This window comes from Argopecten irradians, chromosome 7 (genome assembly GCF_041381155.1).
Source record: "Argopecten irradians isolate NY chromosome 7, Ai_NY, whole genome shotgun sequence".
Classification (NCBI taxonomy): domain Eukaryota; kingdom Metazoa; phylum Mollusca; class Bivalvia; order Pectinida; family Pectinidae; genus Argopecten; species Argopecten irradians.
In genome coordinates, this window is record NC_091140.1 from 10631639 (window position 1) to 10651201 (window position 19563).

Here is a 19563-nt window from a genome sequence, read left to right on the forward strand (position 1 = left end):
TATTGTACAAATAGTTTAATTCATATACAAAAACATAGCCTAAATGCCCATATGCATGGTCATCATAAACAAGTTTGTTTTAAAGTTATGTGCCATAACTGGGCGAAAGTTCATCTATTGAAAACCACCAGACTTGAAAAATTAAGCTGTGAAAATCATTCAAAAGGACGAACAAACATTTATAATGTAGGTAGTTACAATACAGGATTTACGCATGTTATAACACTCCTGCTTTTTTATGCCTTATGTATGTTTAGATGGAAACATACCTGCAGAAATCACTTTACAATAACATGTACTAATTTATATTAACACTGTAAAAGTGTCAAATGAAACTGTAGATCACAACTTGGCTTCATAGTTTGACCATACATGTCTGTGAATATATCGATTTCTGGCAGTACTATCAAAAACATTTTCAGCTCCTATTTGTACTTGTAAAATTAAAAACCATGCATTGTAATATTGTAATTCTCAAAATAATGGAAATTTTTGGTGGTGAATAACTGACATATGAATAGCTCTTGTTGATCTGTGAGTATGAAAATCATGGTACATTTAATTTTAACAAATATAACAGTCGTGATATAAATATTTACATTAATACAATCCATGTTCAACCAATCAGATAACACGTACCAGCTCATAACATTGTATTTCTATGCCTCAATAAATATTATGCAAGACGCTAATCGATCTAGTATTATATATTATATTCGGTGTCAGAGGCGTAAACACCTACATATGTAGCTACTGCTGACACGCAAACAAAGAGTTGATAAACAGAAACAGAATTTGAAATCATTTAGAAAACGTATTTTTGTGACACAGATAGGAATCTTTAAAATCTCAATTTTAAATTTTCATTATATGTCTAGGACGTCTAGTCAACAAAATTCCAGACAGTCTGAGATTAACAGTTAACTCCTACAGTACTGTATATACACGATTGTGACAGTCTGAGATTAACATTTAACTCCTACAGTACTGTATAACGTTTGTCATTAGCATCAATGAAAGAGAACCCACATTAGTCTAGTTTTATAGTGCTTTGTATATGTCTGGTATTATGTACATTAGAACAATCGATTAAATTAACAACCATTTATCTGTTTTACGTGAAGTCTGTCTTGAAAAATATATAATAGCGTATTTCTACGTCTTATATGGAATTTATTTACGTTGATAAACATTTTATACAAATTGTATAATATCTTCAGTAAATCATGCTCAAGAAATAAATATTCGTTCATATTATATGTTGTTACGGTACGTCATAAACATGAAACTGGCCAATTTTTGTCACACATTGTTCAAATTATAATCAGTGTATATTCAAACACTAATTTCATACAAAGCCGTCATACACACAAAATAATATGATTGTGTTCTAACAAAGAATTGTTATAATGAGTATTACAGATATGCTCCATCGCCGACAAATGGCATTTTCACTATCAAAATCAGGGGCAGACGAATGATTATTTTTCTTCAGTTACCAAAGTTACTTACTTTACACTATTACCACCATTGAAAAGTTTGAGCTTCTTATTTTATTTCAAGATAAAAATATCAAAAATAATTAATTACGTCCCAAAAAAAATCCATGGCACTATGCCCTATTTAGAATTAAGTACTGATTGTTACCAAAAGCAAAAGTAACTGTTTTATATGCATTTTTGCGTTAATTGGACACATATAAACACGATTATAATCAGTTACTGTTCAAACAATGGGTATCTCTTATTCTCTGTCGGCGGTGGAGCACCTTTAAGGTCAAACTCTGAACGCCTTAATGGTCACCTGACAAATATTTTTGGTGAAAGACGTAATATCATCTATCCAAAGTACATCTAGTTTTGCTTTTACTACTTTTGTTGAAATCCATCCAAGAGATTAAGAGAACCAAAATACAGACAAAATGTTCAAGAACGTTTCCCATAAGGCTCCAAAATTTGGAAGAAATCTGCAGTGGTTCAGAAGCACATAGCGTTTTGAATGATTTTACCCATGACTGGTGATGTATGACGCACGACCATGGATGAAGCACAAAGACCATGATCATGATCTAATGGCGAGAGGAAAGAAGTGACTTTATGGTTATCCCCGCCACAATTTACAATATCAAATTATTACATAAATCAGAATCATAAATACATAGAGATTGGAAACTCCTTCTTTGTCTATGTTGACAGGCAGAAGGACCTCCGGTTTATAGGCATTTTCCCTGGATAACTACTTTAAAGTGTATTCGTTTAAACATGATATTTTTGCATCAACACAAGGTTTAAACATTAAATCATGGTTTGATGTTACCAGTTTTCCCGATTGCTGTTATTTAATATGATTTTTGAAAGCATGAAAATTAGCAACTCTACCTGGTTTTGGGAAAATCGGACATTTAAACCGGAAGTGCATTTTGTTTTATTAATATATATAAGTTAAACTACTATTTTTCTATCCAAAATTGTACTCAAACCATCTAAAAACTAATGAACTTTTATAACATATCAAAGTTATTCTGCTGTATTCTGCATAAATGAATCACTGCTTTAGTCAACTGGGTGACATTCGTTGTTTCTTTGGTCATAAACAGACATGCAATATTTTGTTTATAAACAGAAAGTCTAAATTCACAAGCAAAACCATCACTTTAAATTATGAAAATCACAAGCAGATGAATCAGAGGTTACAGGAAATATTGAGAAAAAATGTGAGGAGTCAGCGACTAATCAATTCTTATGCAATACCTTTTAGAGGTAGTGCCATGAATTGTTATATAATACTTAGTCTTATAAAAGCATGTGAAAAACATTGAGTAACGATTACAAATTAAATTGGCACTTAAGCTATTCACAGCGTGAAACATTGCCAAGTTTAGTGAAATAACAAGAGAGGTTTATTATATTTCTTTCCGATCCCTTCCTTTGACACTTGAACTGTTCTAGTGAGTGGTTAGTCAGTTTCTAGTGTGACATGGAAGTTATCTTTTCATCATTCACTGTACCATATATCCTACTGTTGTGCATACATTGCATCTGATCAATAACCAATATATCACCGATCAATAATCAATATATCAATATAACACTTGTGTAATGTATATACATTCATGTATTGTACCTTCTTGTGATGGCAATTAATTATCTGTATTTCCTACTCATTTTTTCAAAAGAACACTAAATGTTGAACGTTTTGGTATCTCATGTCATCGATTGCAGCGCAGATTATCAGACACTACTTGTACATTAAATACCTGGTTCTCCGATGGACGTCTGACCAATGTCTTAGTTCTAGGCACAATTCTCTCATACACATTCTTTCTACACATACACATAATATAAAAGAAAACAATCTTAACCTATTGTCCTTATTTCAAAATGCCTTATAACTTTTTAAATGATATGTATCATCTTCCTCGTAACTCTTATTAAGTTGACTGTTTTTTCCTTTAAATTATGGCCATAAATTTTTACTTGGAGAGAACTGATATAGGTAATGCCTGATGTCCAATCCATTTCTTTTTTGAAATAAAATTTAATGAAATTGAAATGCAATAGCAGTAAATAATATGACATGGTGGACATGTCCAGTGTCTATATCACAGAAACATTATGAGATGTCTCATGTTTGTGTGGAGTCTACTTATGAGATTCTCATATTAACAGAAACAAGTAGAACTGTCGCCAGATTGGACGACTAATATGACTGATACCCCGCCGCACAAATTTAGTATCACTCCATTAATAGGGGACGTACATTGCAGAACCCTATATAATTTACTCAACTTCCCTTTATGTCAGGGTTCTGTTAACAAAATTTATCAAAATCTGTCAAGTAGTTTAGGAGGATTTGGATAGACAAAGTTTAGTCTGAGACAGACAGACAGACAGACAGTCTGGTTCCAATATACCCCTATACCCCTCTTACTTTGTTGCGGGGGTGGGGTGGGAGATGGGTGGGTTATAAATATATAATTCTCAAATACAATTTCTTTTTGCAGACAGTGGTAAAATGATAATTGTAAGTATTTGTCACAATAAGAAGCACAGACTACACTATCTGCTTTCATAGTCATTTCATTAGTAGTTCACGTGCACTTTGTTATGTAAACTTGATATCTCTGTGATTTTTAGTCAGAGTGCTTTGGCATATTTTGATACATATACATTGACTAGTCATGCCGTCTGATGTATAGAAAAATTCCTGTCAGAAGTGACAATACAACTGTATTTGTCTATGATTTGCAATGTTGTCCTTAAGTACCAGATCTCCTGCTAGTGATGACACTGTTTGCCATGTTTTGAGAGTCCAGCTAAAACTGCTCCAGACCCGGCCATACAAAACCCAAGAAGTAATATCAAAATATTTCGTTTCCCCTGAAAATATAAAATTACATTATTATTTATCATAAAGTATGGCTTTACATCAATAACCATTTGCAACTATTCCATTTTTAAAGTCTGATCTCGTTGGAATTCATTCAAAGATCAAGATACACATCTCAACTAAAGTAAAAGAGCAGTAAAATTGAAGAATCTACATATCAATGGAAGAAGAAAAACTCACAAAGCATATTTAAGAAAGCTTGTGATGATTCATGATAGGCAATTTTACAAAGGATCAAACCTAGTTTCTTGCAAATTGGCAGACTAAGACTACAATGGTATACATATATCACTATCGATCTTCAGGCTTCAAGCAATTTTCTTTTAAATCCATGTCATGCACCTTGTACACATCTGTAGTTTAGAATATCCTGTTTACTTACTCTGATTTCCTTGAAGACAAATATGCCAAGAGTTGAGGCTACCACAGAGGGCAGTGTTGTGATGATGGGGAAGGCCACAGGTTCGGAGAGGATCTTGTTGGCCACAAACCACGAGGAAGTGGCCGCAGCCCACATGATTCCAGAGATTATCCCTGGGACAATTACGCGTGGGTACACACGCGGCTGGTTTTTCCTGATCAGAGCGTATATACAGAAATATACAGTACTCGAGAGATAAATGCCACAGAAACATGCAAAGACATAGTCCAGACCTACAACAAATCAGTGAAGAAAAATGTGAAATCTTAACGATAAAGTTTCAAAGTGTTCTATAACATTCATGATGAAAGAGGCTATATTTTGCCTGACAAGCATGTGTAAAACAACTTTTTCTATGAAAATTACATCCAAACGAATTATGACAAACAGATTCAAAAACATTATCCAAATTTCAGAGAAACAAACATAAGAATAGATTGACATGTTTACAAAATTCATACCGTTTTTACTAGCTGATGGGTAAAGTTGACTGTTGCTTTGAACGTAAAGTGTTGGAGTAAAGATTTGTCCATACAGTAACCCAGATATCACCGACAGCAAAATTCCTCTGTAACAAGACATTAACAGGTTTTATTAGGTCACCTGAGACGAAGTCTCAAGTGACCTATTCTAATCGCCTTTTGTCCGTCGTCGTCCGTCGTCCGTCGTCCGTCGTCGTGCGTCGTGCGTCGTGCGTGCGTGCGTCGTATGTCCGTAAACAATTTACATTTTCGACTTCTTCTCCAAAACTGCTGAAGCAATTTCAATGAAATTTTGCATAAACCTTCTAAGGCATAAGGCCAATCAAAATTGTGAATTATATGGTCCCCACCCCCCAGGGGCTGTGGGAGGGGCCAAAAAGGGTAAAATTGAGTAAAATTTCAAAAATCTTCTTCTCTACTCACAGATGTGGTAGAATCAAATACTCTTCATAGATAGAAAGATCTTAAGGTCCTTTACAAAAATTGTGAATTATATGACCCTGGGGTCTCTAGTTTCCCCCTGGGGAGGGGGTTAAGTTTACTATAGTTTATATTGGGAAAAACACATTTTTTGCGCATTATTTGGTCATTTGTAATAGGAAATGAGTCAAATGTTGTCAGAATTATCAGTATGAGATGGCCATTTAATCCTATTAACAAATTTTCTATGACTGACCCCAAGGGGCCTTAGGGGCGGGGTCAAAAGGGGTCAAATAGGCTAAAACTTCAAAAATCTTCTTCTGAAGTTCTGGAAATGGTAGAATCAAATACTTTTAATAAATAGAAAGGTCTTAAGGTCCTTTACAAAAATTGTGAATTATATGACCCTGGGGTCTCACGTTTCCCCCTGGGGAGGGGGTCAAGTTTACTATAGTTTATATAGGGAAAAAACATTTATGAGCATGTTTTGCTCAATTTTCATTGGAAATGAGTCAAACTTGGTTAGAATTATTAGCCTGACATAGCATTTTAATATCATATCCATATTGGTCCAGGCCGACCCCCTGGGGCAGTGGGGCGGGGCCAAAAAAGGTCAAATAGGCTAAAATTTCGAAAATATTCTTTTAAAATTCTGGCAATGGTATAAACAAATACACTTTATAGATGAAAAGGTCTTAAAGTTTGTTTATAAAAATTGTCAATTATATGACCCTGGGGTCTCCTGTTTCCCCTTGGGGAGGGGGTCAAGTTTACTATAGTTTATATAGGAAAAACACATTTATGAGCATGTTTTGCTCAATTTTCATTGGAAACGAGTCAAACTTGGTTAGAATTATTAGCCTGAGATAGCATTTAAATATCATATCCACATTGGTCCTGGCCGACCCCCTGGGGGCAGAGGGGCGGGGCAAAAAAAGGGTCAAATAGGCTAAAACTTCAAAAATCTTCTAAAATTCTGGATATAGTAGAATAAAATAATTATAGATGGAAAGGTCTTAAGATGTTTTATAAAAATTGTGAATTATATGACCTTGGGGTCTCACGTTACCCCCTGGGGAGGGGTCAAGTTTACTTTAGTTTATATAGGAAAAACATATTTGGTGAACATTATTTGCCCAATTTTCGTAGGAAATGAGTCATACTTGATTAGAATTATTAGCCGAAGATATAGCATTTTAACATCCATATCCGTCCTCAATGACCCCCTGGGGGGACCAGAGGGGCAGGACCAAACAGGGTCAAAATGATTAAAATTTCAAAAAATACCTCTAAATTCACAGGTTTGATGGAAGCAAAAACTCTTCATAGTCTAAAAAGTCAAATTTATAAATCACTGACCAACTTCAAGGCCCAGCATATAGTGTTTATATGCCTTTAATTTGTTTCATTATTTGTTTAAATTATATATTCTAACTCAGGTGACCGTTAAGGCCCATGGGCCTCTTGTTTCTAAAATTATCAATTTTCATCTCCTTCTATTCATGTTTCATAATAATATATACCAGAATCTCACTTTTTACTAACTTTCTATATTAAATATATTAATCATAAATTATCAGTAAAGCAAATAATTCTCAGTATGCATTACCTAACAATTTCTTCTATTATCATTACTTACTCTATTACTAAAGACTAGTATTCTTTTAATTTAAATTTAGTATTACAATTTATCTTTTATATGTATCATGATGACTCAAGTACTTTAATATTGAGTATCATGAAAGAAAAACTTACTTAAATTTATTTAAAATAAAAAGTTGCATACAATTTATACCAATTCAAGGTCCTTAATTATTTAAATTTTATCAATATCTTTTTTTTTTTTTTTTTTTTTGCAATTGCTATATGGAAGGATAAAAGAGATCCAGGAGGGAACTTGGAACCTACCAAAGAATGATCTATGTCTGACAATGGAAAGAGGGATCTTTTCTCTGCTTTTCAAACTTTTTCAAACATACTACACATAAAATTTGAGACAGATCCCTTCAGTACTTTCTGATAAATAGCGAAACAAACATCAACTACCAAAATCCAAGATGGCTGCCTGGTGGCCATGTTGTTTTCTGATCAGTCTGAAAATTAGTACGACACTCCTAGGGCCCTAGAAGAACCTACATATGAAATTTGAGAAATATCTTCTCAAGAAATAGCGGACACAAGCATTGTTTACAGACGGACAACGGACCCGTGGACAAAAGGTGATTTGAATAGCCCACCATTTGATAATCTGTTAAATCAATAATTTTCATTTCAAAAATTTTATTTACAGATTGATCGTACACAGTCAAAAAGATTGAATAACAGGCATGTCTATATACCGTAAGTGTGGAAAATGAGGGAGATATATCTGCTGATTAAGTGTGAAGTTTGCTTGGTCAGTTGTTCTCCTGCATGTAATATTTTGTAAATGAATGAATTGTGTAGCTACAAGTCTTCATTACTATCACAAAAATAACACCACTGTCCGCAGTGAAAGGTCTGTGCTTATAAATTGCAAAATTATGTGCTAAACGAAAATATACACTTTTACTTTTAATTGTAAATTTAAACTAGAACTGACGCACGAGAGCATGACTAATACCCCTGCTGCACAAATTAAGTAATAACTCCATTAATAGGAGACATTACAGAACCCTATATAGTTTACTAAACGCCCCTTTATTTATTTCAGGGTTCTGTCTACCAAATTTTATCAAAATCTGTCAAGTAGTTTATATATTAGGAGGAGTTCGCTGGAAAAAGTTGTGTCTACACACAGACGGACGGACCGACCGACAGATGGACAACCAGATTCCAATATATTCCTCCTTCACTTTGTTGCGGGAGGTATAATTAATCATCTAATGGTGTTTTAATGCGGACAAACATACTAATTCTCACCCACTCGCTCTGTACTTACACAAATCTCTTCATGCTAGGTGATAGTCACCCATCTGCTCTGTACTTACACAAATCTCTTCATGCTTGGTGACAGCCGATCTAAGGGGGTATCATCTGGGGATTCCCCTCGTATTCCATTTATAGACTTCTGAAACATCATCAACATACCATAATACATCTCAATTCTTTGATAAAAAATTTCATTTTTTTTATACTTATAAGCTTTATTTCTTTTACATCAATTGAGAAACTAGTTATACAACTTATGTAAATCACTCTCGATTGCGCGGATGTGCGAGGGGTCTTAGTGTGGGAGGAAACCGGAGTGTCCGGGAAAAAAACCACATGATCGGGCAGGTGACCCCTAACCTTTTCACGTTCGTGCCGGGGATCGAATCCCCACCAGCTTGGTGTAAGGCGAACGGCTTAACCACTACATCAGCCGGCCACCCATTTACATACTGATAACAATGATAGCCATTATAAGCCAGAGGGATAGAGTACCATTACATGTATCAGCAGGTTGGACAGCATTTCATTTCCTTAATCTAATGTGAAAAGGTCTAGTAAAGGAATACTTTGTATATCATTCAAAGGAAAAACTAACAACTTTAATATAAGAGACAGCAATTTGTAACAGTGAGTGAGTCTATTCAGTGTCAAACTACTTACAGGCTATTTGTGCAATGTTTCACATTTACCTAAAGGTGCTGTAATCAGATATATGGATACATGAAAAGAAACTGCTACCCTCAGGATCACAAAATGTTGTAAATCCTGCCTGCTGGCTATGTAGTATATACCTACCGTTGGCCTGTTAAACAACAAATTATGCCTACCATCGGCCTGTTAAACAACAAGTCCTCCTGCCCACTGGCTGTGTAGTATATACCTACCGTAGGCCTGTTAAACAACAAGTTCTCCTGCCCACTGGCTATGTAGTATATACCTACCGTCTGCCTGTTAAACAACAAGTCCTCCTGCCCACTGGCTATGTAGTATACACCTACCGTAGGCCTTTTAAACAACAAGTCCTCCTGCCTGCTGGCTATGTAGTATATACCTACCGTAGGCCTGTTAAACAACAAGTCCTCCTGCCTGCTGGCTATGTAGTATATACCTATCGTCGGCCTGTTAAACAACAAGTCCTCCTGCCCACTGACTGTGTAGTATATACCTACCGTTGGCCTGTTAAACAACAAGTCCTCCTGCCTGCTGGCTATGTAGTATATTCCTACCGTTGGCCTGTTAAACAACAAGTCCTATTGCCTGCTGGCTATGTAGTATATACCTACCGTTGGCCTGTTAAACAACAAATCCTCCTGCCCACTGATTGTGTAGTATATACCTACTGTCGGCCTGTTAAACAACAAGTCCTCCTGCCTGCTGGCTATATAGTATATACCTACCGTTGGCCTGTTAAACAACAAGTCCTCCTGCCCACTGGCTGTGTAGTATATTCCTACTGTCGGCCTGTTAAACAACAAGTCCTCCTGCCTGCTGGCTATGTAGTATATACCTACTGTCGGCCTGTTAAACAACAAGTCCTCCTGCCTGCTGGCTATATAGTATATACCTACCGTTGGCCTGTTAAACAACAAGTCCTATTGCCTGCTGGCTATGTAGTATATACCTACCGTTGGCCTGTTAAACAACAAGTCCTCCTGCCCACTGACTGTGTAGTATATACCTACCGTCAGCCTGTTAAACAACAAGTCCTCCTGCCCACTGGCTATGTAGTATATACCTACCGTCGGCCTGTTAAACAACAAATTATGCCTACCATCGGCCTATTAAACAACAAGTCCTCCTGCCCACTGGCTGTGTAGTATACACCTGCCGTTGGCCTGTTAAACAACAAATTATGCCTACCATCGGCCTATTAAACAACAAGTCCTCCTGCCCACTGACTGTGTAGTATATACCTACCGTCAGCCTGTTAAACAACAAGTCCTCCTGCCCACTGGCTATGTAGTATATACCTACCGTCGGCCTGTTAAACAACAAATTATGCCTACCATCGGCCTATTAAACAACAAGTCCTCCTGCCCACTGGCTGTGTAGTATACACCTGCCGTTGGCCTGTTAAACAACAAATTATGCCTACCATCGGCCTATTAAACAATAAGTCCTCCTGCCCACTGGCTGTGTAGTATATACCTACCGTCGGCCTGTTAAACAACAAATTATGCCTACCATCGGTCTATTAAACAACAAGTCCTCCTGCCCACTGGCTATGTAGTATACACCTACCGTAGGCCTGTTAAACAACAAGTCCTCCTGCCCACTGGCTGTGTAGTATATACCTACGGTCGGCCTGTTAAACAACAAGTCCTCCTGCCTGCTGGCTATGTAGTATATACCTACCGTTGGCCTGTTAAACAACAAGTCCTCCTGCCCACAGACTGTGTAGTATATACCTACCATCGGCCTGTTAAACAACAAGTCCTCCTGCCTGCTGGCTATGTAGTATATACCTACCGTTGGCCTGTTAAACAACAAATTATGCCTACCATCGGCCTGTTAAACAACAAGTCCTCCTGCCCACTGGCTGTGTAGTATATACCTACCGTCGGCCTGTTAAACAACAAGTCCTCCTGCCCACTGGCTATGTAGTATAAACCTACCGTAGGCCTGTTAAACAACAAGTCCTCCTGCCTGCTGGCTATGTAGTATACACCTACCGTAGGCCTGTTAAACAACAAGTCCTCCTGCCCACTGGCTATGTAGTATAAACCTACCGTTGGCCTGTTAAACAACAAGTCCTATTGCCTGCTGGCTATGTAGTATATACCTACCGTTGGCCTGTTAAACAACAAGTCCTCCTGCCTGCTGGCTATGTAGTATACACCTACCGTAGGCCTGTTAAACAACAAGTCCTCCTGCCCACTGGCTATGTAGTATATACCTACCGTTGGCCTGTTAAACAACAAGTCCTCCTGCCTGCTGGCTATGTAGTATATACCTACCGTTGGCCTGTTAAACAACAAGTCCTCCTGCCCACTGACTGTGTAGTATATACCTACTGTCGGCCTGTTAAACAACAAGTCCTCCTGCCTGCTGGATATATAGTATATACCTACCGTCGGCCTGTTAAACAACAAATTATACCTACCGTCGGCCTGTTAAACAACAAGTCCTCCTGCCCACTGACTGTGTAGTATATACCTACCGTCGGCCTGTTAAACAACAAATTATGCCTACCATCGGCCTATTAAACAACAAGTCCTCCTGCCCACTGGCTATGTAGTATATACCTACTGTCGGCCTGTTAAACAACAAGTCCTCCAGCCCACTGGCTGTGCAGTATATACCTACCGTCGGCCTGTTAAACAACAAGTCCTCCTGCCCACTGGCTGTAGAGTATAAGGAATCATTGGGGTTACCAAATGTCTGCAAGGACAGAAAAAACCAGCCTTCATTTTTGAGACTTAATATAAATTCCTGGTTTCAATTAACACTAAATTTAAAACAGTTTTTATTACAGTTTAAATTGTTTTGAAATGAAGAGATTCACAGTTCTTGGCAGATGTACAATCAAATAAAGGAAAACCCTATATAAAGGAAACATACTTTAGAGGATATTTTTGCTGTGTTCTTTCAAGTTAAAATGTATTATATTGTTTTTATCTTTCTTTTCATGATTTCATGATTTATTTTCAAGTTGAACCCCTCCAATAGAGATCCTTACACTTGATATTAAGGCATCAGATTCTGCATCCTGATCAGATGTATTGCTGTCCGATGGAGCCTTTACAGTACTCTTCACAAAGGAAAACACTACTGCACTGAAATTCATAATCAAAGTTTTCTGTCCATTCATATATTCATGATGGTATGAAACCATAATGATACAGTTATTCATTGAGGTATGAAATATTGCAGTTTTCCAATAAGTAAGTACATGGAAGTGGTTTGAAAGATTCTTATTTGATAGCCATCCAAGTTACAAGAAATTATAATTGATATTTTTTAATCTAAGTAACTATATATTTTAAAAATCGTATTCTTCTCATATGACACTTTTTTAATGTTATGTATAAATTGACTATATTTTTTTATGCTTCAGTCCGACAGTCAAAATGAGGAAGAGTTTCAACTATCACAAGGAGACACAACATGAACATACCACAGTCTCCCAAAACATATAAATAATTAAAACAATAATACAGGAGAGGACACTCTTAAAAAATGACCTACGAATAGACATAGGAACAAACCATCATTACAAATGTATGTGTATCTGTACATAATATATCCATTGTATACAAACCTGGTCACAGCCAACCATCATTATGCATATCTATATACCAACCTGGACACAGCCAACCATCATTATGTATATCTATATACCAACCTGGACACAGCCAACCATCATTATGTATATCTATATACCAACCTGGACACAGCCAACTATCATTATGTATATCTATATACCAACCTGGACACAGCCAACCATCATTATGTATATCTATATACTAACCTGGACACAGTCAACCATCATTATGTATATCTATATACTAACCTGGACACAGCCAACCATCATTATGTATATCTATATACCAACCTGGACACAGCCAACCATCATTATGTATATCTATATACCAACCTGGACACAGCCAACTATCATTATGTATATCTATATACTAACCTGGACACAGTCAACTATCATTATGTATATCTATATACTAACCTGGACACAGCCAACCATCATTATGTATATCTATATACCAACCTGGACACAGCCAACCATCATTATGTATATCTATATACTAACCTGGACACAGCCAACCATCATTATGTATATCTATATACTAACCTGGACACAGCCAACCATCATTATGTATATCTATATACTAACCTGGACACAGCCAACCATCATTATGTATATCTATATACCAACCTGGACACAGCCAACTATCATTATGTATATCTATATACTAACCTGGTCACAGCCAACCATCATTATGTATATCTATATACCAACCTGGACACAGCCAACCATCATTATGTATATCTATATACTAACATGGACACAGCCAACCATCATTATGTATATCTATATACTAACCTGGACACAGCCAACTATCATCATGTATATCTATATACCAACCTGGACAAAACCAACCATCATTATGTATATCTATATACTAACCTGGTCACAGCCAACCATCATTATGTATATCTATATACCAACCTGGACACAGCCAACCATCATTATGTATATCTATATACTAACCTGGTCACAGCCAACCATCATTATGTATATCTATATACCAACCTGGACACAGCCAACCATCATTATGTATATCTATATACTAACCTGGTCACAGCCAACCATCATTATGTATATCTATATACCAACCTGGACACAGCCAACCATCATTATGTATATCTATATACCAACCTGGACACAGCCAACCATCATTATGTATATCTATATACCAACCTGGACACAGCCAACCATCATTATGTATATATATATACTAACCTGGTCACAGCCAACCATCATTATGTATATCTATATACTAACCTGGACACAGCCAACCATCATTATGTATATCTATATACCAACCTGGACACAGCAAACCATCATTATGTATATCTATATACCAACCTGGACACAGCCAACCATCATTATGTATATCTATATACTAACCTGGACACAGCCAACCATCATTATTTATACCTATATACTAACCTGGACACAGCCAACCATCATTATGTATATCTATATACCAACCTGGACACAGCCAACCATCATTATGTATATCTATATACTAACCTGGACACAGCCAACCATCATTATGTATATCTATATACTAACCTGGACACAGCCAACCATCATTATGTATATCTATATACCAACGGACACAACTATTATCTACTGGACACAGCCAACCATCATTATGTATATCTATATACTAACCTGGACACAGCCAACCATCATTATGTATATCTATATACTAACCTGGACACAGCCAACCATCATTATGTATATCTATATACTAACCTGGACACAGCCAACCATCATTATGTATATCTATATACTAACCTGGATACAGCAAACCATCATTATGTATATCTATATACTAACATGGACACAGCCAACCATCATTATGTATATCTATATACTAACCTGGTCACAGCCAACCATCATTATGTATATCTATATACCAACCTGGACACAGCCAACCATCATTATGTATATCTATATACCAACCTGGACACAGCCAACCATCATTATGTATATCTATATACTAACCTGGACACAGCCAACCATCATTATGTATATCTATATACCAACCTGGACACAGCCAACCATCATTATGTATATCTATATACTAACCTGGACACAGCCAACCATCATTATGTATATCTATATACCAACCTGGACACAGCCAACCATCATTATGTATATCTATATACCAACCTGGACACAGCCAACCATCATTATGTATATCTATATACTAACCTGGACACAGCCAACCATCATTATGTATATCTATATACTAACCTGGACACAGCCAACCATCATTATGTATATCTATATACTAACCTGGACACAGCCAACCATCATTATGTATATCTATATACCAACCTGGACACAGCCAACCATCATTATGTATATCTATATACCAACCTGGACACAGCCAACCATCATTATGTATATCTATATACCAACCTGGACACAGCCAACCATCATTATGTATATCTATATACTAACCTGGACACAGCCAACCATCATTATGTATATCTATATACTAACCTGGACACAGCCAACCATCATTATGTATATCTATATACCAACCTGGACACAGCCAACCATCATTATGTATATCTATATACTAACCTGGACACAGCCAACCATCATTATGTATATCTATATACCAACCTGGACACAGCCAACCATCATTATGTATATCTATATACTAACCTGGACACAGCCAACCATCATTATGTATATCTATATACTAACCTGGACACAGCCAACCATCATTATGTATATCTATATACTAACCTGGACACAGCCAACCATCATTATGTATATCTATATACTAACCTGGACACAGCCAACCATCATTATGTATATCTATATACCAACCTGGACACAGCCAACCATCATTATGTATATCTATATACTAACCTGGACACAGCCAACCATCATTATGTATATCTATATACTACCTGGACACAGCCAACCATCATTATGTATATCTATATACCAACCTGGACACAGCCAACCATCATTATGTATATCTATATACTAACCTGGACACAGCCAACCATCATTATGTATATCTATATACTAACCTGGACACAGCCAACCATCATTATGTATATCTATATACAACCTGGACACAGCCAACCATCATTATGTATATCTATATACTAACCTGGACACAGCCAACCATCATTATGTATATCTATATACTAACCTGGACACAGCCAACCATCATTATGTATATCTATATACTAACCTGGACACAGCCAACCATCATTATGTATATCTATATACCAACCTGGACACAGCCAACCATCATTATGTATATCTATATACCAACCTGGACACAGCCAACCATCATTATGTATATCTATATACAACCTGGACACAGCCAACCATCATTATGTATATCTATATACTAACCTGGACACAGCCAACCATCATTATGTATATCTATATACTAACCTGGACACAGCCAACCATCATTATGTATATCTATATACTAACCTGGACACAGCCAACCATCATTATGTATATCTATATACTAACCTGGACACAGCCAACCATCATTATGTATATCTATATACTAACCTGGACACAGCAAACCATCATTATGTATATCTATATACTAACCTGGACACAGCCAACCATCATTATGTATATCTATATACTAACCTGGACACAGCCAACCATCATTATCTATGTATATCTATATATCAACCTGGACACAGCCAACCATCATTATGTATATCTATATACCAACCTGGACACAGCCAACCATCATTATGTATATCTATATACCAACCTGGACACAGCCAACCATCATTATGTATATCTATATACTAACCTGGACACAGCCAACCATCATTATGTATATCTATATACCAACCTGGACACAGCCAACCATCATTATGTATATCTATATACCAACCTGGACACAGCCAACCATCATTATGTATATCTATATACTAACCTGGACACAGCCAACCATCATTATGTATATCTATATACTAACCTGGACACAGCCAACCATCATTATGTATATCTATATACCAACCTGGACACAGCCAACCATCATTATGTATATCTATATACTAACCTGGACACAGCCAACCATCATTATGTATATCTATATACTAACCTGGACACAGCCAACCATCATTATGTATATCTATATACTAACCTGGACACAGCCAACCATCATTATGTATATCTATATACTAACCTGGACACAGCCAACCATCATTATGTATATCTATATACTAACCTGGACACAGCCAACCATCATTATGTATATCTATATACTAACCTGGACACAGCCAACCATCATTATGTATATCTATATACTAACCTGGACACAGCCAACCATCATTATGTATATCTATATACTAACCTGGACACAGCCAACCATCATTATGTATATCTATATACCAACCTGGACACAGCCAACCATCATTATGTATATCTATATACCAACCTGGACACAGCCAACCATCATTATGTATATCTATATACTAACCTGGACACAGCCAACCATCATTATGTATATCTATATACTAACCTGGACACAGCCAACCATCATTATGTATATCTATATACTAACCTGGACACAGCCAACCATCATTATGTATATCTATATACTAACCTGGACACAGCCAACCATCATTATGTATATCTATATACCAACCTGGACACAGCCAACCATCATTATGTATATCTATATACCAACCTGGACACAGCCAACCATCATTATGTATATCTATATACCAACCTGGACACAGCCAACCATCATTATGTATATCTATATACTAACCTGGACACAGCCAACCATCATTATGTATATCTATATACTAACCTGGACACAGCCAACCATCATTATGTATATCTATATACCAACCTGGACACAGCCAACCATCATTATGTATATCTATATACTAACCTGGACACAGCCAACCATCATTATGTATATCTATATACTAACCTGGACACAGCCAACCATCATTATGTATATCTATATACAACCTGGACACAGCCAACCATCATTATGTATATCTATATACAACCTGGACACAGCCAACCATCATTATGTATATCTATATACCAACCTGGACACAGCCAACCATCATTATGTATATCTATATACAACCTGGACACAGCCAACCATCATTATGTATATCTATATACTAACCTGGACACAGCCAACCATCATTATGTATATCTATATACTAACCTGGACACAGTCAACCATCATTATGTATATCTATATACTAACCTGGACACAGTCAACCATCATTATGTATATCTATATATACCTGACACAGCAACCATCTGGACACAGCCAACCATCATTATGTATATCTATATACTAACCTGGACACAGCCAACCATCATTATGTATATCTATATACTAACCTGGACACAGCCAACCATCATTATGTATATCTATATACTAACCTGGACACAGCCAACCATCATTATGTATATCAATATACTAACCTGGACACAGTCAACCATCATTATGTATATCTATATACTAACCTGGACACAGTCAACCATCATTATGTATATCTATATACTAACCTGGACACAGCCAACCATCATTATGTATATCTATATACTAACCTGGACACAGCCAACCATCATTATTTATATCTATATACTAACCTGGACACAGCCAACCATCATTATGTATATCTATATACTAACCTGGACACAGCCAACTATCAGTATGTATATCTATATACTAACCTGGACACAGCCAACCATCATTATTTATATCTATATACTAACCTGGACACAGCCAACCATCATTATGTATATCTGTACATTTCAATGTACACTGTATACCAACCTGGACACAGCCACCCCTACGCCTACATAGTTCATTACAGGGTAATCAGGGACCTCCTTCGTGATTCCAAATAATCCAAACCTGAAGTATTATAACCAGGAATATTGCAAATTATCATGCTGAATGAAATCAATTTATATCATACTGTGGTAGCCAGTAAGCCTCAAGACAGAAATTATTTGTTCACACTGTTTCATCCTTAGATTTCCATTCTCATAATTTCCCTTGAATAAGCGACCAATATACTATTTATATATCAATCTAGCTGTATACAACCAAATACAAGGACAATTTAAAGTGGTCCTTTAAAATTAAATTTCTTCCATAATCATTATTTTTCACAAAGTATGCATTGTCAAAGAACTGTTTAATACAATGGATGAAAACAGAAATACTTGACTGACCTTCCGGTAGCCCAGCCACTTAGCAGATTGACCATGCCCCAGATACACAGTCCGAGGCCCAGACCTATTGTCTTGATGACAGGAACCACCATAATGTTACCTGTGACCAAAACACTGATGAAATTAGCTTTACCAATCATAATAATTGATAATACCTAGAGTTTCTAAACACCAGATGATAGACTATTATCATATATACATTCTTTGTATACAATCATGTAAACCCACTATATTAGGATACCTTTCGCTTTGTATATAAAAAAACTTGTGTATAAAGGACATGTATTGCACACTCATCAGTCCCATTTGTTCAATTTACTTTATAATTGACCTCTTTATAAAGAATGTCTGTCTATAGCGGACAGTTTCCTTTGTCTCTTTGATGTTCTAAATAAACAGGTTTGACTGTACATGAAGTTGTATTTAATTTTTTATAGTATAATCCAACTGCAGAAACAAGAGATCCCAGA

General features: G+C 36.4%; 1 protein-coding gene across 3 annotated transcripts in view; it reads right to left on the reverse strand.

Moving 5' to 3' along the window:
* LOC138327539 (transmembrane protein 144-like) overlaps positions 1-19563 on the reverse strand; it is a 24918-nt gene continuing 5355 nt past the window's right edge. For all 3 annotated transcript variants that reach the window (XM_069273706.1, XM_069273707.1, XM_069273708.1), the window contains 8 exons: positions 19094-19193; positions 18690-18770; positions 12305-12401; positions 11932-12006; positions 8682-8761; positions 5272-5378; positions 4772-5043; positions 1-4379 (listed from right to left, as the gene is read on the reverse strand). In XM_069273706.1, coding sequence (XP_069129807.1) covers positions 4278-4379; positions 4772-5043; positions 5272-5378; positions 8682-8761; positions 11932-12006; positions 12305-12401; positions 18690-18770; positions 19094-19193 — 914 coding nt within the window. In that variant the 3' untranslated portion in view covers positions 1-4277. The remainder of the gene's footprint in view (positions 4380-4771; positions 5044-5271; positions 5379-8681; positions 8762-11931; positions 12007-12304; positions 12402-18689; positions 18771-19093; positions 19194-19563) is intronic.